This window comes from Oenanthe melanoleuca, chromosome 13 (genome assembly GCF_029582105.1).
Source record: "Oenanthe melanoleuca isolate GR-GAL-2019-014 chromosome 13, OMel1.0, whole genome shotgun sequence".
NCBI classification, from domain to species: domain Eukaryota; kingdom Metazoa; phylum Chordata; class Aves; order Passeriformes; family Muscicapidae; genus Oenanthe; species Oenanthe melanoleuca.
Window position 1 is genome coordinate 13,431,707 of NC_079347.1, and position 24,580 is coordinate 13,456,286.

General features: G+C 45.3%; 1 protein-coding gene across 1 annotated transcript in view; it reads left to right on the top strand.

Annotated features, from left to right (window-relative positions):
- The window catches only part of PDLIM4 (PDZ and LIM domain 4), a 43,092-nt gene that overhangs the window by 12,809 nt on the left and 5,703 nt on the right, over window positions 1-24,580 (top strand). Inside the window, exons 3-5 of the mRNA XM_056502498.1 lie at window positions 5,901-5,985; window positions 18,563-18,741; window positions 22,633-22,790. Of these exons, the coding sequence (XP_056358473.1) occupies window positions 5,901-5,985; window positions 18,563-18,741; window positions 22,633-22,790 (422 nt within the window). The remainder of the gene's footprint in view (window positions 1-5,900; window positions 5,986-18,562; window positions 18,742-22,632; window positions 22,791-24,580) is intronic.

Below are 24,580 nucleotides of genomic sequence, written 5' to 3' on the forward strand. Positions count from 1 at the left end.
GTTCTTCAACCAGCATGTTTCTGTACACTGCCTTCAACAAAATACAGTTTGCAAGTCAACAAAGTAATTCATTTTTAAGTATGAAATACATTTGAAATAACAAGGCTGTTTGTTGCATGTCTTTTGTGAAGATGCATGAAATTTGGTGTTCGCTCTGTTTTGTCAAAGCAAGTTTCCTCCAGCCAGGCATGAGTGTGAAGGGGAAGGCAGGGAGCTGTGCAGTGCTTCCGTCCCCCTGGTGCCCTCTGGACTGCTTCACTATGTGCCCTTTCTCCATCAACCCTTGACATTATATGTTACTGAGATAGAGAACAAGATGGGTTTTGTTTTCAGACTCTGGTCAGTAAATGCCATTACACTAGGAAGTTCAGAAGGAAAGTCAGAGTGCGGGAAAAAGAAGGGGGGGTTACTGAGTGGCCTGACGAAGACCAAGTATCATGCATCAGATAAAAGCAGCCATAAAACTGGGCTGGAGCTGTGTTTTGCTGAAATCACTGCTTGAAAGGACCTTGAGTGTGGGATGGGAGACCTCATGGCATCACTGTTCCTGCTGACAGAGACTGCCAGGAAACCCTTGGCAGCACTGTCCAGACCTGCCCATCTGTGCCAGAGGGCCAGGGCGAGCCCCACAGCTTTTTCTGAGCCTTTTGTCATCTGCCAGGGAGGATGAAGGCTTGTGCTCCAGCTTTCCTGAAGAAACTGGCCCTATGCCCACACTGGGAAAACTGCTGGCAAGGGGATGTCACAGCTTTTTAAGCATGTTGGGCTCCATGGCTCTGCTGTGCCCCTGGAGCCCACAGTCAGTGTTGGTATCTGTGAAGCTGCCCCTGCTCTTAGGCTGGACTAGCAGATGTTTCCTTTTTTCCAAATCTCCATCCTTTATCAAGGACAAATCTCTCTTCTTCACACCCTCCATTTTCTAACTCCTTTCTTGGCCAGACCTTTGACCTCCCTGATGTTAATGGGCGTTTTGTCCCTGGATTTTTTGGATCCTGCTTTACCACAACAAGTGTAAGCTGTCTTTGGGCAGTGAGGCTGTGGAAGGCAAAACAGCACAGTGGCCTTACTGTTCTGAAACAAAGTGATTGAAAATCCTAATTGCTTTACAATACGAGCTGATTTATGTAACTGATGCCTGTGTGGGCACTAATACAAGGTGTGAGGAATTACTTGGGCACCCCTGGAATAAGAGCTGGATGTTCAGGCTGTGGTTAATGCCTCCAAAATGGGGAGCCAGGAGTTTGCATGGGCTTAGTGAGGCTATAGAGAAGCCAGTGATGGTGCTGTTTAAGATTTAGCAGGATGGTTCAGGCTGCCCTGGTGATAAATAAGGCAGCTGTTCCATCATCATCTTCCCAGCTGTTGAATCTCAAGCCAAGGTAGCACAGGATGTACTTTGCCTGCCTTAGTGCAGGAAGGGTCAGGCCAGTTATATGGCAGCTGGTTGAAGAAGATCTGGGGTGTTGAACAGCCCCATGAACTATTACTCACAGACACCTGGTAAAACTTGTTCTTTTTACTCACTGTGAAGTTGCTTCCAAGTTACACAACAAATTCCTTAAGAGGTAAGAAGTGTGTTAGTGTGTTACGCCAGCAGAGGTTTCAATTGGCTGTTAGGGAAAATTTCTTCGCTGAAAGAGTTTTCAAGCCCAGGGAACTCATATCCCTGGAGGGATTTAAAAGACATAGATGTGGCACTTGGGGACATGGTTTGGTGGTGGGCTTGGCAATGCTGGGGTAACAGTGAGGCTTGATGGTCTAACAGGACTTTTTCACCTTTCACACTGTTATGATTTCTAGCCTTTTCTTTTGGTGACAGCACTGGGGCTGTTGTGCACAGGGCCAAGTGGATGCTGGATGACTGGGAGCATCTACCTGACCCCAGGTGCAGCAAAGAGCCCCAGGGTGGTTGAACTGAATTTATTTCCTGACTGGTGTCAAAGAATAAATCTTCAAAGGTTCAGCTTTGATTCCTTCTATCTAAACTAAATCCTGGAAGCAGTTTCTTTCCCCTCAGTTTGGTATGTATGCCACTACAGAGTCTGCTTGGAGAATTGACTGTGAAGATTCTCTTTCTATTCCTGCTGTATGTAAAGAGGTGGAGTTTCTCTGAAAGTTTCTGTGTGAGAAAGCTCAGTAATGAATATGTTGGCTATGTAGCTCCAAAAGTACCTGGAACCTCACATAGTTGATGTTCCTCCCATCTTCCCCAGTTCCTAGGGATTTTATTGGGGTATGTTAGCTGTAAACAGTACAGGCAAGCTGCTGGAAGCTGGGATAGATGACAATGTATGTTCTCAAGTTTCCAGTAAAAGTAGAACTGAAAAAGTGAATCATAGCTTCCCCTCTCAAGCTCCTTGAAGACTAATAGAGAGGAAAACAGGCAGCTTTCCAGAGCAATACACAATGGTTTCAGCTGAGAGGAATGAAGGAGGAGAAATCCTTCAGCTTCTTCACATAGTCTGAATGAGATGGGTCCTCAGCTCCCGTGCTGCTCACCTGCTTTGCAGAGGATTGATCCTACACCTTACAGTTATTGTGGCGAGGTTCACAATCCTGAGAAATTTGAAGCATTGGCTGTAGCTGCTTCTAGACTGAGTTCAGCTTCTAGAAGGCTAATGGACATGTCAGTGACAACAATCAGTTGTGAGCATAGTGATGCCACAGCGGGAGATGAAGAGCAGTCAGGAGATGGGCAGGACCCTGGAATCACCCCCTGAAGAAAAGGGGTGAAATACAGCAAAGTGATCAAAGTGATTATTCTGCTGGTTTGTGGCTGCATGGTAACCTGCAGTGACCTGGCTCGAGGTTGCTACTTCTGCAAGTGATAAATGTTAGTTTTTAAGGGGGTGGAGAAATTAGAAATTTAGTAAGACACAGGAATTCTTGAAACTTAAAAACAACTCTACAAATGTTGAGTCAGACTTGCAGATGACTACCAGGTGAGAAAACATTCTGATAAAATATGTGAGTATATGCAAGTAATCTTTTGAGAATTAGTCTGAGACTTTTAGAAAGCAAATGGTGGGATAAAAGGTGTCTGCAACTTTCTTTTTTTAAAGTGATGTCCTGTTTATGAGTCCATTTCCTATGAAGCTCTGTGTGGAAGGCTTTGCACTAACCTAGGTCAAGTTATTTTTCTTGGGATTGTCCTGGATGCCATTAAGAGAGCCAAGTGCTGTAAGTGCAGGGTAATTATTTCCACATAGCTGCCTTTAATCCCCTATAGCACATCTGAGAGCACTTTTCCTGTCCTTGAGCTGTATATTAAACAATTCGGAACATTTGAGTGATGCCTGATCTGTTGCCTGTGACATATGAAAAGTGTGTTAGGTTTGTTTTTGCTGTTGCCTAAACACAAAGCTCTGACTGTTGGTAGGTTGAACCTGCTGCTGGGGGTCTCAGGTGACTCTGCTGGCCCCCAAGTCCCCACTGCTCTGGGGATGTGCAGGGTACCTCTGTACACAGGGGATCCCTGTGCTGCTGGTTCTGTTGGAGACGTGAACATGGGATGTTCCTGGCAGCCAGGATTGGGGCATGAGCTCCAAGCATCAGCCCCCTCCTACAGTAGCTGCCTGTAGCATTGTTCTCTCAAGCAGAATAATCTCTTAATTATTTTGGATTATTTCAGATTACATGGTATTTTGCTGTTCCCAGGGAAAAGAGTCTCCCTGTGTAAGCATAAATGCTCATCAAACTTACAACTTGACTTTCTTTTTGGTGAGGCTGGTGGTTCTCCCATCCACCTTAGCTTTGCCTTTTAAAGTGCCAAGTGGAGACCAAATTATGTTGTATCAGCTTGTTTCAGTGTACTTCAAGTGGAAGCTGGGGCTGACGTGAGCCTGGCTTTGTTCAGACTGTTCCTGGAAGCTGTCAAGGTTGGTCTTGGCTATGCCAAAAACTTCTGATATAACCAGAACTGCAGAACTGATAGTGAAGTCTTGAGTTCAGTCATTAAAGCATTACTAATGAATGGACTTCTCCATGCAAACTGAAGTCTGTCCATGCCTGTCATTAAATATGATGACTTTTGGAAAGCACAGGTTTATCTGCTTTCTGGTACAGACAGTGTGATGATCTCTCTCAGGGTTATGGAGAATGGGAAGTGCTGGCAATACTGGTGACTGAATGCCATACCTTCATGCAGAATGAATTTACTGCTATTGCTCTTATCTTCTGCAATTAGAATCACTTTCTGAAGCTCTGTTCTTATTTACTGGCAGGTTGAAGTCTTTGGGGATGCTTTAAGCTGTGTTTGGCTTGTGGGATCCAGAGCTGAGTTGGGGGGAAGTCATCATGGACCCTTCTCAGGGCACACTGGGCTAGCTCAGTGCAGGGGAAAGCACAGAAGGAATAATAGTGATCCCTGCCAATGTAATTAGGCATTTCCATTGTTCTGGACCTCCAGATTTGATTTTCAATGTGGAAGCAATGTACACAGCACCAGATCATGGCAAAAAGCAAGTCGGGGTTGCTGGGAATGCTGATGTTCCTAGGAGAGGCTGTTTCCTTTGTCCCAGTTGGAAAGACAAATTTATAAGTTAATTAACCTAGCCTAAAATCAGACAACAATAGTGAAGATAATTTATCAGAACAAGATACCTAGCTATGAGAGTAATCTCTCCCTGTTGGAAGAGCAGTAATGATAATAATGAGAAAAAAAAACTGAAAGGGTCAGGAGCTGGATCCAAAGGATATTCAAGTTAGTGGGAGTCCCTGCATTTGGCAGGTTTTGGGTCAGACCATAGATTTAGAAAGGCAGCTTTGTATGTTGACTTGTGTACCTGCAAAATACCAAAGGTATCTCCTAGAGAATTCTTGGGTTGAAATTGTGCTCCTTATTTTTCAAACTTAGACTCTGTAGATAATTTAACTGAAAGTGGATGTGGTATATGGCAGGGGTGAGCATCCACAAAGGATGCTTGGATGTATTTGTACCCATGGAACAAAACCTATTTTTGTGGTGAATATATAGACTGTGATGATAAACAGAATAGTTTGCATGTTGAAAGCTTTATCTTGAACTTAATGGAGTTTCCATCTTCCCACTTAACCTTCTTGCATCCTGAAAAGCCTGTGTATGTACCTGCTGGACCTTGCCCAGGCCCCTGCAGCTCCCTCATAGCCTAAGTGTTGGAGATCTGTGCTGGAGATCCCATTCTCCAGCCATGTCCTGAGATGTCTTTGCGGGGAAAAAAATGATCAGGCACATGGAAACTCTTTGGACAGTGACTATTCTGCTCTGCCTTGGCAGGACCAAAGATGCATTTGGGAATGGAAACTGTATTTTTAGGGCTTTTTCTATCTGGCAACTGTTGAAAGGGCCAAGATGATTCATACAGGGTGGTGACAGCCTTCTCCCTTAAAGGTGTTTATAAAATTCCTGATGTGGTCTAGTACACAGGCTGCCAGGGATTGCATGTATGTGTACATATATCTATGTGCACATGTAATCAAAATACTTTCTGGATTCAGGGCCAGATAAAAGGACAATGCCAGGAATATGCAGAACAGGAGCCACCAAGAGCCTATCTTCTGATTTCTTGAACCAAAATAAGTTGTCTCTTTAGTTCAAGGATGGTTTTGAGCGTCATTTAATAGGTTTTAATAGGATGAAACTATCTTCTTTTCTATTTATCATTGTACTGTTTCTGAGGGTAATTTTGGACAAATGCAAATATAATATAAACCTGCCAGGGAATGCCATATATGTGTTTGGATTTTTTTTGTTTGTCTTCTTTATTTTTTTAAAATTTGTTTCATTGCTTTTTTTGTTTTGTTTAAGGAGCTTGCTTCTTTCTTTGGGATTTTTGTGGGTTTTATTTGTTTGGGGGGGAGCAGTATGGTTTGGGCTTTTTTAAAAGCAATTTAAGTAGAGTTTACTTAATTTTGCACTGCAGAGCTGAAGGGAAGACCTGGTCAGCCCCTGTCCTGGAAGATGGCAAGGCTCAAGCGTACCGGATCAACATTGAGGCAGACCCACAGGTATGGCATCTGCAGCCCTGCACATCTGCTGCTCTCCCAGCTTGCTCTTGAGGAGAGGACATCTATGTTTGGAACCTGGAAAGCCCTGTGCTCTGCCTGTGGTCCTTCCAGAAGTGAAGAGTCTCCATGTGTGGTTTTAAAGTTCTGTGCAGGTCTGTCTGTGCTTTTCTTGGGCTTGTACAGCCCTGGTTCCCACGGTGAGCCAGATCCTGAGCAGAACACATAATCCCATCTGTGTCATTGCCTTCCACCCAAACCAGGCTTTGCTAAATCAGCTTGCTAGGGACACAAGATGGCTGGGCAGTACGTGGAGGGTACCATCCAGTACTGACCCCCATGAAGCTGTGACCAAGCTCAGAGTTAGTGTTATTTTGGATGGAGCTGTTGGGAGTCCTCTGACTGTCCAGTGCCTGTCCTTCTTGGGGTACAGTATGCCCAGGGTCTGTCTGTATCTGCCTCAGCTGATGTGCTTCTACCTTGGCTGCCTCCAAAATCTGCTGCACCCTCCCAGTCCCATGACAGTGATTCACCTCCTGTTATGGTGGATTTCTTCTTTTTTTTTTTTTTTTTTTTGGGGGGTGGGGGGGGGTGGTTGTAGTGTTCTCATATTTTTACCTTTGTTTTTTTGTGATTTTTTTTTTTCTCTCTCACTCCTCTCTGTTTTGCAGCTTCTCTCTTTCCTCTGTCCTCAGCTCTGTTCCCTGGAGTCTTCTTCCTGTATCCTGCCCTGCCTTACTACCCTGTCTCCTGCAGCAGCCAGGTGGTGGATAGAGCTGAGCAGGTCTCCCCATCTTTCCTACCTATCTCTAATGGCTTGGTAGCAGGGTCAGAGGTGACTCTCATCCTCCTTTGGCTTCTCAATGGAAAGAGAAATGGGGTTTCTCTTCTCCCTCTCTGCTTATGAGGTACTGGTTTGCTAATTTTTGCATATGCTGGTCCATGTTGTGGAGGTATCTGGGGAACAAGGAGGAGACCAAGGGGATAGATAGGCAGAGGGCAGCTCCTGCTGTCTGGCTGCCCCTTGAATGTGTGCTGAGCTGATGCACATGCTGCCAACTTTCCCAGGGCACCCGAGGTCATGGATGGCAGGGCTCAACCCTGCTGAGGCTCCTCACTGCTGTAGGTTGGCCACCCCTCCCAGGGCAGTGGTAGAGGCCCTAGGGCTGCCTATAGCCTTCAGAACATTAAAGTTTGTCAGTTCAGGCTGACAGAATCCCCTGTGCTTGCTCCCAAAGCAGGTGAGTGCTCTTTGGCTGATGCTGAGTGTTTAAATATTGCTCAGATGGTCTCCTTCTCCACAAAGGTCGTTTATGTCATACCCTGCTTCATGCTGTTTCTCCAGCCCTTGCAAAATGCCTGTGTGTAGGATCTGCTGGTTCAGCTCAGCTGCTCCTTTCCAGAGAGGCTTTCAGAGTGTCCTGATGAGGCTTCCAGTGTGCCCCCTTAGGCCTCTCTTGGCACAATTCAGAAGGAATACAAGAGCTGCAGAGGTGGAAGAGTGGGGATGATGCTACAAGGAATGGTTTTTCCTTCAGTGAGGAATGGGAGAAAGTACAGGCACCAGAGAGCCCACCAAGTGATCAGGACGAGGGTGAGATCCTCCAAACCCCAGGAGAAATGGAGCAGAGTGTGAAGCCATTGAGGCTGTTGGCCATTCCAGTGATGTGGAATTTGCAGATATTCTGCATTTCTGCCCATGGACAGCAGCAACACTGGCAGAGCTGCCTTGGTGCCGCACACCAGGAACACGTGGGGCTGTTTGTCTTTCCTGCCCTGACTTACAGCACAGGGTGACGTGTGAGCTTGGGCTTTGCATTCTGGCCATGTTTGCTTCATTTATCAATTACAGCCATCTTTTCTGACAGACATCTTTTCTTACTAGACTTTACCTATGAATAATATTAAATGAGGAACAAATGTGCAGCAGTTGCACTGCCAGATACAGCTTTCTGAGGTTTAATACAGATTGGATTTGAATATGACTATTAATATATGTTACATATGGATCTTTTTAAAAATTAGACAGTTTTATAGAGTATAATGAAGACAAGTAGGGATGTACTAGTCTGAATCCAGACCGACACTAAAAATATATAAATCTGGGTCGTGGGTGTGCTAGCAGATGTGTTTGTGGTAAGGCACCAAAAGAGGTGTGTGAATAAGGGTATACAAGTACAGGCAGCAGATTCCTGCTCTTGCTCTTTTGTTTTTTTGTGTTGTCTTCCTTAGTGGCTTTTTGGCTTTCCCATAGAGGAGGTGAAGGTGGTTCCAGGCACACCTCCAGGTTGCTCTGCTTGCACTCAAGATGTGTTGGTTGACTCTTCTCCCCAAACCGCCTGTGCCTCCCATGTGGTTCATGTTGACAGCCTGAACAGATGCCAGCAGCTGTGCTAACCCAATTGTAATCACTGTCCTCTGACCTATGTGTGACTGAGGGTGACCATCAACAGCGCCCAAAGAGAGCCAACCCTTGCTGCAGGTGTCCAGTTCCCTGGGAGCAGAGATTGCAGGCATGGCTGGAGTCCCTGTGAAGCAGTGCCAGGTGACCCAGGGCTGTCCTGTGCTGTGTTCATTCAGCCCCTCTAACAAAGGCACTTACTAGATTGTGAGAAGGAAAAATCTGTGTAAAGTAGTAACTTGGCTCAGTATGTGGAACCTTTAGGTGCACTTCCTTGCATCTGGAAAAAAGCTTTGAAACACAGGGAAAAACTTCTGCTGGAATTCTGCCCTCAAATCACAAAAGGAAGTCAGGGGTTTGTCCCTGAAAAAGGTTTTGAGAGTTTTACCCCAAGTGGTCTTTGCAGTAATGTGGAGGATATATCCTTTCTTCCTCCAGGTTTTACTCTATATGCTTTTTCATCATACTAGGCAAAGATCTGTTGAATATCTTGACTTATAACTACAGTAACTCTTGTTTTAAACATGTGCAAATAAGCAGAATGCCTCAGTCTGAGTGATTTGTAGGAAAATCTGTATTTCTATTACTACAATTTAGGGTTTTTTAGGTGTAAATTTGTAGTTATCTTTTGTGCAAGAGAACTTGGAAGGTATGGAGTAGCTGAGGAGTTTTCCTCTCCCCTGTTTCTAAATCTGTTGCGGTTTCTCAGTTTAGCTTTCTGGTAAACCCCTACTCAGAATACAAGAATGTAATCAATCCTCCTTATTAAAACTTTGATTATTGCCATGACTGAGGAATAGCTGCCCTCAAACTGAAAAAGCTGGAACCAGAGAGCTGCTTTTTCACAATTAACAGGAACAGCACGGAACAGGATGAGTGAGTTGCTTTTGGGATATAATTTTCGTTCAGACTTGCAGCCTAAAGAAGGTTGTTGGACCCAGAGATGGTGGAGGTGGGACCCACGGAGATGCTGGGGACAGCTCGGAGCTTTGCAGCCAGCAGTCAACATTTCCATCGTGCAGACGTGACATCACCACCATCACATGCTGGGATCCCCAGTCTCACTTGGCATGGTGTTGGTGTCCTTGTGGGCACGGGCCCCTGCCACTCCTCCCTGGCAGACAGGGGAGTGGGAGCACCCATCCAGCAGTTTCTGGAGATCCCACTGGTTTTGGCTTCCTCTAGCAAGAGCTTGCTAGTCAAAATACTGCCATGCAGTGGTAATAAACAGAGAGGATGCTTGTTTTCTTGTTCATTCCCAAACTGCTGGAATTGGCAGCTCTCTGGCCCAGGGTGGGTCATCAATTACAAATTGTTTTTTCTATGTGTTACTCTGTTTTTGACACCCAGATCCCAGTCCACAGAGATTTGTTGTTAGTTTGCTCTGACTAAAATCAGGTGCAAGGCACTTGGCTTGCTGTGTAAAAATGCCAGCCAGAATGGGGTGAAGAGACAAATTGGGACAAACTTGCATCTACTGTAACTGTTTGGGCAGCCTAATCCAGGCAGTGCAGGAAACCAAGGTGGTCCTGGGTGTGAGCCAGACCAGTGGAAATGCAAACATACCTTCGTTTGCTCTTGTCAAAGGTGCTCAGGTGTGTGTGGTTGCAGGACTGAGGGCCTGCCACCTCTCACTGCATATGGCATCCACCCAGTATGGGCTCTGCAGCATCATTCCTGGGAGTTTTTCATACTTGCCCTGGCTTCACAAATAGTATCACTGCTGGTGGTGCTTGCTCCTAGTTACATAACAATATCACATGTGGACTGAGGGGAGTCTGAGCCCCAGCTCTGGGCACCCAGGGACAGCAGCAGTGTCCCTCACTAGAGCAGAGAGGGTGGTTTGCTGCTAGCCTGTCTCTTAGCACTGATTTTAACACCTTTAAAAATGTCTTAAATATGCTCATATTTATTTTTTTGCTATATATTTATAATATATATTTTTGCTATATAATATATATTTTATTTTTTTTTACTAAGGGTGAATGTCTCCTTATTTAATTAACTGCATAATGGATTTAATTTAATGGAGTATTTGTTTTAAGTTCTCTGTGGGTTGCTGCCAAGCAGGAAACTTCTATGTACTTCTTTGCAAAAGCCTGGCATAGGCCGTGCTGAGTTCTGTGGGATGAGGGGGTTAAAGCCTCCTAGCTGGAGAGGTGGAATTTCCTTTCTCAAGGCAACTGACCATCCTTCTTCCCCTGCTTGCTGGGCAGGATGAGCCATGCCTGCTTCTGGGAAAGCCCTTGCTGGGACCTCCCAGCCAGCTGGGTACCAATGGCACTCTCCTGAAGGAAGGAGGGAAAATGTCTGCCTCATGCTTTGGGGAAAACAAAGGATGAGCTAATGCCCTGGCAAAAACCCAGGTTCCCTTCCATGGGAACTCACAGCTTGTTGTTTGAGGACTGATTTAATAGCAGAAACATGCTGAATCCTGACAGCCACTGTGAGTGCATCAGCCGTGAGCTCTGGGTGCTTAGGCAACATTTCACACCCAGATATTGGGGTTTTACACTACCAAAAACCACTGATCTAATTTACTGTGTGGAGAGGTTATACACACATAGTGTAAATTGTATTTACTTTTGCTTGTGATATAATGTTGCATCATTTGAAAGCAAACGAGTTTTCTGAGTACCTCTGTAACATCTTGAAGCTGCAACTTTTTATGTGAAATTCTCTGTGTATGTCTTAGATAAATTAGCATCTTTAAATGAGTTTTGATAATCCTGGTATATCAAAGAGGCAAAAACAATATTAAGATGAAGGAGGGAAGAATGGGAATGGAAACTTCAAAGTAGTGGTTTTTTCTGTCCAGGTAATTTGAATAATTTGTTCTCATTGAAGGTACCTAAGAGTTATACTGAAATGATAACAGTGAGGGTTGGTTTTGGACAAAACAAAATGCTGTTGGATTAAGTCTAGCACAGACATATACTGTGTTATTTTACTTGATAGCATCAGTTTCAGTGATGGCTCTGTTAACACAGGTAAGGAAACTGCTGCTCGTGTACTCAGAAGTGCCGAGTGTTTGGAAGCACAGGTGTTGCTCAGTGTTTCTGTTCTTATCAATCAGGAAAAACAGCTTATCCTCTTTCAGTTTTTCCTTGTGTCTCACTTAAGAGGAATTAGTTACTCTTGAAGGTCACTTGAGTGTGGAAAGAGCTATCCCCAGTGGTGTGAAGAGAGATGCTCACTGTGGTCCCTTGGGATGGTCAGGCTGAAGCAGCTGCTTCCATCCCTAAAGCAGCTTGTGCCACAGAGGGCTGGGAAAGGCTGATATATTTTTGAATCTACCTGATTAGTATTTTTTTTATAAATGAGGAAAAACAAAAGGTTAGGGCATTCCAAAATTAAAAAATATATCATCCTGTTGCTTGTACTGTTTTTTCTGGTGTGCCTTACCTTGGCTTTTACAGAAGGAGGTGTTCAGATAAGCCATGCTGGTGGAGTAGGCACCTCTTGGTTTTAAGCATGTAATATTTTTGAATAGCTTAGCCTGTTGCCAGTGAAGCTTTTAGTTTCAATTAGCTGCTGATAATGATTATGGAAAGAAAATCAGAAAGTGTGGTATGGTAACACCTGAAAATGCAACAATTCCCCAACTGAGAGAGAGGACAGTGACAGAACACTGGCAAACATGAAATCAGGACATAGTCTGTTAGTGTTAAACTCACCAGGTTTGTCCTAGAAGCCACACACTGGATGGTGAGTAAAGTGATTCAATGGAAGCATGGACTGAAATGGGAACAGCAGCATCTTCCCTGGGAGAAAGGGGGCAGGCAGGACAGTGGGTGGACACTTGCTGTGATGGTTTCAGTTTTTTTCCATCTGTAGTGGTTATTATTTTCTGTCAGCAGCCTGTGCATGGTGGAGGCATCTGTCTGACATCTGCATTGAGGAATGCCCTCCTGTTCCTGAGGTTGGAAGGTGACCCTGAACACTGGGATGTAGAAGACCTTTCTAGGGTTTAAAATGTTGCTGAGCCTAGCTCTAGTGAGGTAGTCACCTGGCAGGAGCTTGCTGCTGCATGGCAAAGGAGAAAATTTCAAGGCTTTTCTGCCAAGACATTCATACAAAGCTCTCCTCTGTCTGCTGGGTAAATACCCCTTGCACACTTGATGTTAGAAGTGTGCTCTCTGCACTGCAGCAGGCAAGATAAATGCAAACACATTTTAATCTTGACAATCTTAGGTAACTTTTTTCCATTGCTGTGGAATTTTAAGAGACTGCTGGGGAGCCAGGTAGGTTAAAGGATCAAGTCCTGGCATTGCAGCTCAAGTCTCTCCTGCACTCTTTAATTTGCATGAGGGTGCAGCTTCTCCCTGGAGCTGTGGGAGGAAGCATCCATCAGAGCCTTGCTCATGGCCATCCCCATGGCTGCTCCAAGGTGGAGAAATGTTACTGCTCTTTGATTGTGAGAGATTTGTCCCTGGGTTAAATGTGTGCTAGCCTTGTGCTATACAGAATCACAGAATGGTTTGTGTTGAAAGGGACCTTAAATCTCAACTGCCCAAAACTCTCCCTGCCCTGGGCAGAGACACCTTCCACTAGATCAGGTTGCTCCAAGCCCCATCCATCCTGGCCTTGAACACTTCCAGGGATTGGACAGCCACAGCTTCTCTGAACAACCTATGCCAGGGCTTCACCACCTTCACAGGAAAGAATTTCTTCCTAATATGCCATCTAAACCTGCCCTCTGTCAGTGTGAAGCCATTCCCCCTTGTCCTGTCACTACATGCCCTTGTGCAGTACAGCCTGTCCTGGGAATATGGGCAGGCTGGGGCTCCACCAGGCTGCAGCTTGAGTCATGTGTCCTGTGAACATTTTCTTCAGTCTTTCTACAAAAAAGATCATCTGATTTTAAGAGTTTGGTCTCTTACTTAGAGAGATCTGAAAAACTCATTTGATATTTAGCTGACAGCTGTGAAAGAAGCATAGTGAGAAAGATGTGATGGATAAGGTTTTCCTTCAGACTGTGGTATACATTTGTTACGATCTGGTTTAAACCCAGAAAAGTGGTGAAAGCTAAGTCTCTGTGTATAAGCCAGAAAGAACTTTGAAGGTTCAAAGCATACCCAAAAACAAGATTAAAACCAAACAAGGTTAGATGTTGCTGCCAAAAAATTGATTTATTTTTTATTTAATAGTAAAAAAGGCAAAGAGGAAAGAGAGAAAGAAATAGAGCAAGAAGTGTGCATGGGGGTGGGGGGGAGGGAGAGAGAGAATGATAGGGGTTAGGTAGAAGTATGTCCCCTATCTGAGGGTCCCAGTGACATCTTGTTGCTCCCTTCTGTCTGGTCTACTTGATGGTGGATGTCCCACATCACGCTGCCACATGCTAAAGAGTATAGAATTCAGTGGGTTAATACATGGTTTGGGCCACGTGTAGCTTTGGGAAGGTGGGCGTGCCCAGGTGCCTCCCATGCAGGGGGCCAGTTTGGCACTGTCCCTTGCAACACTGAGAGTCTGGTGCATCATCTCTGGTGCTCTGGTCTGGGGACCCCTTTAGGGACCCTCTCTGCTGTGGATAAGCTTTCCCCCGGGTGAAGGGCCCCTCTGCACATCAGAGGGTGGGCATTCCCTGCCTCTGACCAACACACACTCAAAGCCTCTCTCACCCCACCCTTCGGTGGGAGGGTCTGTGCGAGCCTGGCAGCTGATAGCCCTGATACTGTGGTCTCCTCCCCGAAGGTGCTAAGCTTGTGCTTTGTGAATGTCCCCAGTTCCTGAGTTTTATCTTATCTTCATCAGTGAACAGTCCAGCGCCTCAATCCAAAGGCCTATTCAGAGTGTGGTGGTATTCTATGCAGCTTTTGTAATACAATTCTAAAAGTCCTTCATGAAAATGTTTAAGTCAAAAACTAATATTTCAGTCTCTGACAATGTTGAAAGGGGGAGCTTGGCAGAATATTTAACATCTGTCTTGTAAAATAACCCACACACTCAGTTTATCCACCATCAGCAAATTAGACCCGACCTTTTTTCCTTATCTCTTAATCTTCTGAGCTAAGTAATGGGATCATACTAGAGCTTTTGAAAGTTAGATAGAAGACTGCTTAGTCTGTAAAGCAGTATATACACAGAACATCTGAACTGTGTTTATAGGGAAACATGTGTTAAAACGAGTGTAGCTTTTAAAATTTATCCTTTTCTCCAAGCTTTGGGAGCAGCCTTTGTCATAAGGGTTTCCCCTGGGACTTCTCCTGAGGCTTTTGTCAAAAAACCAATCCTCTTCCTGTGGCTGTTTGCCACAGTGTAAATCACTTACTTGCGTTGAAATTAAATCCATGCAGTCTGTCCCATAGACCCCCCACTGTGGGGTAATAATAAGATTTCCATTTCTGGGACCTTTGAGCTGGTTCATCAGAGATGAAGCAGTATCTTTGCTGTTGAAAACGTGGAGGGAAGGAGAGAGGGACCTGCAGCATTGCAGTTGTCTTCTGTGCAGAGGTTGAGTCTTGGCTGGAGGCTGTCAGGATGTACTGGGATTGTCTTCAGGCTTAATTGCTTGGCACATTTGCATGATAGAGACTTGCAGTAATGAAGGCAGTATAACTTCATCCACAGAAAGCCCTCTGCCAGGAGAGGCCAGGATCAGTTGGGACTCAATTACCCAAACTTGGAACAAGGGAGAAGGAAGCCAAAGGAGGTGCTGAAGCAGACAGGCTTGTCCTGCTGTTGCTGGCTGATGGATGCAGATAACCAAACACAGTCACAAGAGGCATCTCTTCCAGGTGACTCTGCAGCTGAGGGATGCTTTACCTCCTGATGCATAAATAACAGTGCTTGTGTCTATAATTCAGCATTTTGGCAGCAAGCATTCAGCTGACCCCAGCCCATTATGGTCTGGTTTTGAGAAGAGGGTGAATCTGAGGAACATCAAACAGAAAACTGCTTTGGGCTGAGCCAAGTATGGCCTGTGGCTCTGTTTGAGTCTCTTGTGGTGTGTGAGAACAGGACCAACACCCCCAAGATTAGGAAAATGTAAACAAGGTGCAGGCAGTTCCTGTGGGGATAGGCACCCACACTGCAGGGACAGAGCTGCTGCTGCTGGTCCTGTCTGGGCAAATCTCCTACCACCACTGCACAAGTGGGCAGATGGAGGATGGACTTGGGGCTTGGAGCTGTGATTTAGGGGATATTTCCAACTGGTGAGTTTGCTCCCACTGAAGGTTTCTTAGATACACCGAAGCCATCACTGCTCAAAATGCTTCCAAATCATGTCATGGGAGGAGGGGCTTGCTTGGAGGTTCTAGGAGCCAATGTTGGCCTATCAAATGAGCAATCTTCACTTTTAATCTCTGGAAGTCTGGAAAAAGGAGATTAGTTATTTTGTTTGTACTTCTGGTCTTTTAAAAGTCTAATTAATAGCACACTGAAGTAAATGAACTTTAAATGCTTTGGATCAGAATATGAAGTCTGATGCTCTCTGAATCTCTGTGGTCTCTAGAGGTAAGGACTTGAAAAAGGGTGAGAGGACAAATAGGACATTTTGCAAAATGCATTAAAGAACAGCCAAGTGTGAGAAAACAAATTTGGAGTTTCTGGTTTGTAGGCTAAAAGAGTTCTCCTTGGTGAGAGTTTACAGGCCAGCTCTTAAGAAAGGGTTGCAAACTCAGTTTAAGAAAGGCCATAAAAAGCAGGAAGAAAATCCAGGAAAGAAAAAATTTATTTTAGAGCCCGAAGGGGAGAAATTTGAACTGATTCTTTCTGGAAAGAAATCTGGTTCTGGGTTTCTGAGGATGAATGTGTGAGTGTTTGGCACAAAGCAAAGCCTTGCAGAGATCTCACAGCCTTTGAGGAAGAGGAGACCGAGCTCTGGCCTGGGAACAGCTTTTTGTGCTACAGGAGGAGCTTCTTGATCCCTGTGGATGCTGCTGGGTCACCTGTGGCTTTATAACATGGCTGAGCAGAGGAAAGGTGAGCTGCCACCCCCAGGAACATCTTCCTCACACAGAGACTGGGAGCTGATGGCAACTGGGGATGCCAAGCAGTGCAGGAAGGGCTCTGTTTCTCCCTTCCATCAAGGGCCTCCTTTTGGAGAGTGCCCAAGCAATAAGTTTTAGCTTTATAGCAACATTTGGTCTTGATGTACAAATTGCTGAGCTTAACAGGGCCAAAAGGGCAGTGCTTTACAAACTACCTTGGATTTGAGCAAGCCCATGGAGATGGTGGTCTGGAGGTCCTTTGCTGGAGGAGGTTTCCATTCTGGAAACAGCCACCAGTCCCATGCTGCCCAGCAAAGGTGTGCATGGCACCAGTGTGCAGGAGCACGTGAGGTCAGAGGAGAGGACCTAGCCCTCTCTCCAGCCCCTCTGGGCTGAGTGTGAATCTGAGTCATGAGGCCCAGATAATTAAAGGTAATGACTTTTGAAAAGCGTTGCTCTCAATGCTGCCAGCCATATGGGCCATTGCTTTTATCCCAAAAAATGTTTATGATCCTTCTTTTCCTCTCTGCATCATGGTTGAGTGTTTTCTTTATTTCCCTTGAAATAATAATCTAAATCTGGGAATTGGGAACTCATAGCCTGCTTGTGTATTTTTTTTTAAGAATATAAATTGGGGAACAGTTAAAATTATATTATTCCTGGCAGCAAAATTACTTTTTTAATAGTCAATTTGAAGTTATTATGTTGGAAGCAGTTTTCCCCATGTGTTTGTGCATATGTAGTGTGGAGGGAATTGTGCCAAGAGGGCTCTGGGCAGCTTCTGAAGTAGGGGAAGCTGCTGGGAGCTTGCTGAAGGCTGCAGGTTTTCAGCTGATGGTACGAAAAAAAGTCAAAGGCACCATCTTTCAGTTCTTAACTAAGCTTGATTTTATCAATGGACATTTTGCCTTGGGAAGAATTGAAGAATTGGACTTTCAAGATCTTTTGCTAGCAGGATCTGTTTTTTTACTTCTCTTGTTTGTTCTTGCAAGGTTCGTGAGTGCCAGTGCGTTCCCCTGTGCACCAGGGATAGACATTTGTTTCTAATTAGTATTTATTAGATTGTTGTAGTCAAAAGTAAGCTTTATATAGAGCCTCACAATATACACTTTGTTACTTGTTCACAGGATGGTGTTTTCTTTCCCTGCTTGATTTTTCATCAGCTTCAATCTACTGAAAAGCTGGTGGAAGGCAGCTGTGTTGGGGAGCTGCCCTAGAACAAATTAAACCAGGTTAAACAATTTCCAGCCTCTTACACATCATCTATGTCTTTCATCAGTCCAGGCATATTTGTGACTCACGTAGCTGGAAATAGCAGCCAGCATGTGTCCATGGGCTGTGTCCAGCTTCCTGCTGCTTTTCCCAATAGGTGGAGTTAGCTCCTCTCCCCATACTGAGTTTTGCAGGTAAAGCTGGGCTCAGGTGACATTAGCAGTAGGTATTGCTTGGTTTATGGGTGTGAATGGGGCTGACTAATAGCACACCCATATATGTGGAATTCCATGTGTGTGGAATAACACATAGGTAATGTTTGACATAAGTAAAATTGTAAAATAATGTGGAAAAATTGTGATATAATGGCATCCTGAGGTCATATGACAAAAATATTTCCACAATTTACCTTGGGACTTAAAAAACAAATGGAAGTATGAATACCAAGTAAATCCTTGACTGATATGTTTCTCACACTGTAAATGACTGACCTTATTTGGGGACAAAACCTCTCTAAATGAAGGTGGATCTGTGTGGACAAGGGTAGCTGCAAGTGAAAATCCCAGGACTGGTCCCTTGGCTTGAGGTGTTGCCCAACCTGCACATGGAACTGCCTAGCATAGGTTTATCCTGTTTTGCTGATAGAAATGGAAGGGATGGCCCTGAAGTCAGGAACACAGCAAGTGCCCTCAGAGTGATGGAATGTGGAATGAGCAGACTCACAGCCTTGCTTTTAAAGAAACAGCAAATACGCTTTTATATATAAAATAAATGCAGGAAAAATAAATGGAGAATATTTGGCAGTGGCTCACCATGGAGAAACAGCAGATTAATTTGGTTGGGGACCAAGGGGAGCTGTGTAGATTTAGCACAATTTAACTGCAAGTCAAGCCTGAATTTTCCTTTCCTGCTGCACATCTCTGTTTTCCACAGCACACATAAAATGTTAATACTGCAAACTGCATGTCCGAACACAGCCTCTCCATGTACATCACGCACTATTAATCTCAGGTTTTCTGCTTTCTTTCTCTTCCAGGACAGTGGCCCTGCCCAGAGCAGGAGGTTGATGCCCCATGGATCTGGGGGCAGCCTCATGGACAGCAAGCAGATGCTGAACATGCAGCATCACCAACCAACCCGGCTCTACATGAACAACAGCTCCGAGCTGGCACTTCCAGGCCAGCTGAGTGGACTCCACATCACTCCTGCCCACAGGTAGGACCAGGGCAGGGCTTGCACTCTGCATCTGCTGCTGTTCCTGCAAACTAAGATTCAGGTTGTGCACAGAAGCTGTGGTGCTCCTGATGTTCCAGAGATCTTGGAATCTTAGACTCACTTCATTTGGAAGGACCTTCAAGATCATCCTCTTCTAGCCATTGACCTAACTCAGCCAAGTCCATCAGGGGCTGCACCCCTGCTCTATTGGCCAAGTGTAGGTGGGAGGAAAAAAATAACTAACCAAATGAACAAAACAAAGCAAAAACAAAAAGGTCTGGAGACACCAATTTCTGAGCAAAATGGCCACATCTACATAGGTAGCAAGTGCAACATTGAATTGAAGCTTGTGATGCTGAGGCAATCCTCAGGTATGCATCTTGGTGAAGGTGCTCATTCTCTAGATCTCTGTTAAGACCCTTCTATTGCTGATGTGGGTAGGTAGGTTAGTGGCCTCTGGGTATGGTCCCCCAGATGGGATTAATGCCAAGGAAGACAAGAGGAGGAGAGGTTTAAATTGGATATTAGGAAAAATTTCTTCACCTACAAGGTTGTAAAGCCCTGGCACAGGCTGCCCGGGGCAATGGTGGAATCACCATATTTGGAGGGACTTAACAGACTATGTGGATATTTCTCTTGGGGACATAGTTTAGTGGTGGCCTTGGTAGTGCTGGAGGAATGGTTTGGCTTGATGCTCTTGGAGGGCTTTTCTAACCTAAACAATTCCATGGCTCTGTGAGTGTCACAGGCAATAATATTTTGTTTTTTCAAAGTGTATCTCCAAAGCAGATGGAGGGTGCTGCCCTCCTAGGAGTGGGGATCTCCTTGCCGCAGACCCAGGAGCCAACACTTGCCCTGGAAGCTGGAGATATTGGCTGAAAAGATGAACTCTAGTAACTGGGATGTTTATAAGTGTAAGATCTGCTCAGTGTAGATGTCTGGGAGGCTTAGAAATAAATAATGCTCCTAGGAAAGAAAAGGCTTTTGTGTAGCCAAGAACAGTTTGGGTGAATAACTCAGGCTTTGAGACAAGCCAGGTAGGGGGCTGGGATGCTTTCACATGGCTTATGAGGATCTCGATTTATGTTCCTCCAAACTGGCAAAATATCCTGCAAGAAAGTAATGTCTGTATCACATGCAAAGCAAGTTTCTTTTCAGCTTGAGAACTCTGTCTGCATGAATCTGTATTTCAGTGATGCAGAAAGCCAGCTAATTCCCTGTGCTGCTCTGGGAAGGTTATTGAAGTTGTAAAGAGGAAAACTGCACAAAAAATACGGAACAGAATCTGGTGTTTTTTTGCAAATAAGGCTAAAGCCAGGACACTTACTTGGGTCTTTGAGTAGAATTGGGGCAGAAGTGCATTTTCTTTGATGAGGTCAGGTTGGTGTCATGGTTCTACACACTGGCCAAACACCAGGCACCACAAAAGTCACTTGTTTACCCTCTCTTGCTTTCAGCTGGGTAGAGGAGAGGGGGGAAAAATTAACAAAGGGCTCATTAGTTGAGGACTGGAAGGAAACACTCTACGGGCAAAACAGGTTCAAATTTAAGGGTATAAAATAAATTTATTATTAACGAGTCAGAGGAAGTTAATGAGAAGCAAAATAAGCATTTAAATCACCTTTTTCCCCCCAGCCCCTCCCTCCTTCCCACTGACAGCATGGGGAGACAGGATGTGGGGGTTTTGGTCAGTTTGTCATTTGAGAACTTCTGTTTGCTCAGGGAGAGAAGTCTGTTCTCTGCTATGCTGTGAGTCCCTCCCACAAACAAACAATGTTCCCAAAACTGCTGCAACGTGGGTCACTTGTCCAAAAGGTGCAGTCTCTAAGGATAGGCTGCTCCAGTTTGGGAGCAAGATCCCTCTGTCTCTGGAAGCAGCAGCCTCCTCTCTGCTCAGGTCTCCCACCGTATCACAGCTTCTCCAGCATCCAGCTGCTCCTCCATGAGGACTTTTCCCATGGGCTGTGAGTGGATCTCTGCATCCCCCATGGATTTCCTGCATTACAGGGGGACAGTTTGTTTCATTATAGTCTTTACCACAGCTTGCAGAGGAATCTTGGATGCAACACCTGGAGCATCTCTTCCCCCTCTTTGTTTTTCCACTGACCTTGGTGCCACAATGTTTTCACTCAAATGTCCTTACTTCCTCCTCTGACTAGAAGAAAAGCTGCTGCTCCTACATACCATTGCCAGCAAGTTCCACCAATTCAAAGATTCCTGCAGGATCCCACATCACTGAGAGGTTGATTTTGTGTAGGTTCTGTGCCGGGAGTCACTTGCCATGTTCCCACTGCGGGCCAGGCAGCCCTGCTGTCATCGGGCAGGCAGTGGTGGTGCCGTAGTGCTGGGGCTGTTTAACACCTCTCCTCACTGCATGGCAGAGGGAAGGAGCAGCAGCAGCAGCTGCCCTTGCCCTTCTGCCCACAGCGTGGCTGCCAGGTGTGGCTGGGCAGGCAGGGCTGGCCTCGGGCCGAGCCAAGATGGCGGCACCTGCAGCCCTCGCCACCCCTGGAAAAAACTGCCTGCACTGTTTAGATTTTCCTCTTAAATATGTCATCACAGAGGTGTTACCAGCCTCTCTGATTGGGCCAGCAGCATGTCTGTCTTCAGAGCCATCAGAGATTGGTTTAGTTGGGCATGGTGGAAGCGTCTAGCAGCTTCTCACAGAAGCCACTCTTTTGCCATCTCCTCCTGTTACCAAACCAGGCTGTGCCAAATTAACACAGGTTGCCAAAACCTGCCCTTTCCCAAAGAAAACGTGTGAATTGATGTAGGAGTGAACTGTAACAGGGTAAAGAAGCACTTGGACCACAGATGCAGGTTTGGATTGGCTGGGTGTCACGGGGATGGATCCATGGCTCTGCACCAGCATGGCTCAGCCAGCCACCCAGGCTGGCCCTCAGCTCCCACAGGGAGCAGACCTGCTGGGGAGTCACTACCACAATATGGAGCTCTAGCCATTCTTTGAAAGTGACTTTTGGCTGGAGGTTTTTTTCTTTTTCTTTCTTTCTTTCTTTGAAAGTGAATGCTATTTCTTTTGTTTATTTGTTTAAGCAGGCATGAATATAATACTGGTGGAGAAAATTATCCAGATGATGGCTAAAGTATGTGAAACTGATGGAGTTCAGGACTCTTGCTATTTTTATTTGTTTTATAATGACCTTGGTGACCTGCTCTAAAGAAAGGAAGAGGAGCCCCTTCCCCCAGAGCTGTTCTGTGTGTTGGGGCCTCAGGAGTGCAACAGCATTTGAATTCAGTTCTTCTTAGCAGGACATTTAAGCATGTACCTGAAATATTTTTGATTCCAGACCATGTTTTTCATGTTTTGATGTATTGACTGGAATAATGGTTTAAATTGCTGTTTGTTGTCTGTGCATCCCAAATGCTCCTCATACAGACCAGGGGCAGCTTCAAGCTCTCCAAGGCTGGAGATGGGGATTACTGGGCAGCCCCAGTGTCCCCCTCCCTGGTGAGGTGGTTTTCTCAGTTAAGCTGTGGTCTGTGCTTGTGATGTACCTACAGTAACACCAGCTTCACAGGAGGCTCTTGTGGTTATGAGGGGTTTTGCTGTCCTGCCTGGCACACACTTAAAAGGGGTGGGTGCATGCCCTGGCCCTACATTGTTGACGAAATGCACGTTTTTCCCATTTTTTCCATGAGTTCCATAGGTGGCAAAGCCCTCACTCTATTGCTCAATTGGAGCCCAACAGGGAACAAGTTTAATCTCCTTGGTTCAGCAACTGTTCCTGGGCCAGACATACCTCCAGGCAGGGAAACATATGGGAACACAGGTGCTTAATTGAATCTGTGGGAATGTGGAGATTTCAGTACCTCCCTGATGAGCTGACAGTAGCTGTTTCTGTTTGACTTTCTTTCTTTGCTTTAAACCAGCACTGAACCCATGAAGTCTCTCCCACGGACCAGAAATGGGATTGATGTGGAGTCAGATGTCTACAAGATGCTTCAGGATTATGAAAAGCCCGTTTCAGAGCCAAAGCAGTCAGGATCCTTCCGGTACTTGCAGGGCATGTTGGAGGCCAGTGAGAATGGTAAGGAGGTTCACACCCAAGCACCCTTCTGTGAGGGACCACTGGGATGGCCGGTTCCAAATCAGTGTTTCACATATTCCTGCTTACCAGATTTGGTGGCTGACTGGAGCACCATGTGAAAGCTGGATTTGTAAACAGTGTGGCAGCTGTTTTCTGAGATGGCTTGTGAAATGTGATGGCCTTAAACAGTTGTGTAAGATCACTGTTACAGAACCTGGTCTGTTTAAGTAAATGGCATTTGCATAAGGACATGGGATGGTCCTCAGCAAGGCAGGGATAAAGATCAGGAGCTCTTGGCTGTCTTCTCAGGGTTGTCACAGCTTCCTGCCCATGTCATTAACATATTAAAATAATAAGATCCTCAATCTATACATTTCAGCTTTTTTTTTTTTTTTTTTTTTTTTTTTTTTTTTTTTTTTTTTTTTTTTGCCTTTCAGCATTAAGTCTATTGGGGCTTTTATGTTCAAATTTTTAGGCTTTGCTTTACACTCTTACAGGGCAAAACTCCTCTTTCCACTTCCTTCCAAGGGCCCCATACTCCAATCATGTGAATCCAGAAATGTATATTTTATGGGAAAATACCAACTGCTGTAAATCTCATTATGGAGCTATGAGAGGTAGCAAGTTGGACTGTTGTACTTCAGTATCTGTATGTCTAAAATGTTAGAGAAGTCTGTTCTTTGACTAGAAGGATGTTGGTTCTTGCTTCACAAGAAGCACAATTGCAGGTAACTTCTGCTGGTCATGTAATTCCACCAGTATTGGTTTTCTCGGTGGGACTGAGCCATAGATGCAAAGCATGAGATAGGATCAATCTCAGAAGCACTGGGTATATTTTTATATTTTATATTAGTATTACAGCCCCTGGATTGGCAGAAAAACTGATGTTAAATACAGGCCCCAGTTGGACCTTCAGGTCCTTCAAGAGCAAGGACAAATGTGCTGCTTCTCCAGTCTCCTCATTTGGAAGAAGCAAGTGGGAAGTGACTGTTAATCCCAATTAGTAACACTGCTGCCTTCATCCATTTTCTGTGCCAGGGAAAGGGAAAAACAATTCAAGCTTTGCTGGTTTGTTCCTGCCTCCCCCTGCATCCCACAGCCCTGGGCTGGCAGAAACCCAGTGCTAGGAGGAAGGGAGAAAGAAAAGGCTGTGGACTGGGGGAATGGGGACCAAAGAGGTGCCAGGACCGGTCCCTGAATCCTGGGACCATCCAGCCAGTCCTGGATGCATGCTCATCAGCATTCTCTTGGCACTAGCCCATCACTAGTGCAACACCAGTGCAACCAGTGTTCAACTGGAGCCTGAGAGGCTGCTTGCAGGTACTAGCTAGTATGGGACAGGCTGAATCAGTCACTGTCACCTGGGTTCTACCATTCTCCCTCTACCTTTCAGTAGTGTGGAGGGGATGTGTGACTGCATGCAGGCACAGCCTCATTTATGCCTTGGTCGTTCCAGTGCTGTTTATTTCACAAGGGATGAGAAATTAGGTGAAAAGCATCTCTGCTTGGCATGAAGCTCTGTGATGTTCCAGCATGTTTTCAATCTTAAGTGTTCCTGCTAGGTTTGTTTTACAGCTGCCACCCCTGCTCCTTATTCCTTCAACTTAAAATTATACATTTTGACCTGAGCCTGCTCTGCATTGTCCTTTTAAAGTAAAGCTCTCCTCTCCCAAGGAGCTGAGTGCCTTGGACACCAACCTGTTTTATATGGAATGTGTTTCTACTGGAAGCATTTTAGCCCTATCTCACACGCTTAGGGAGCAATGTGCTGAGGTGGAAGCTGGAGAAGT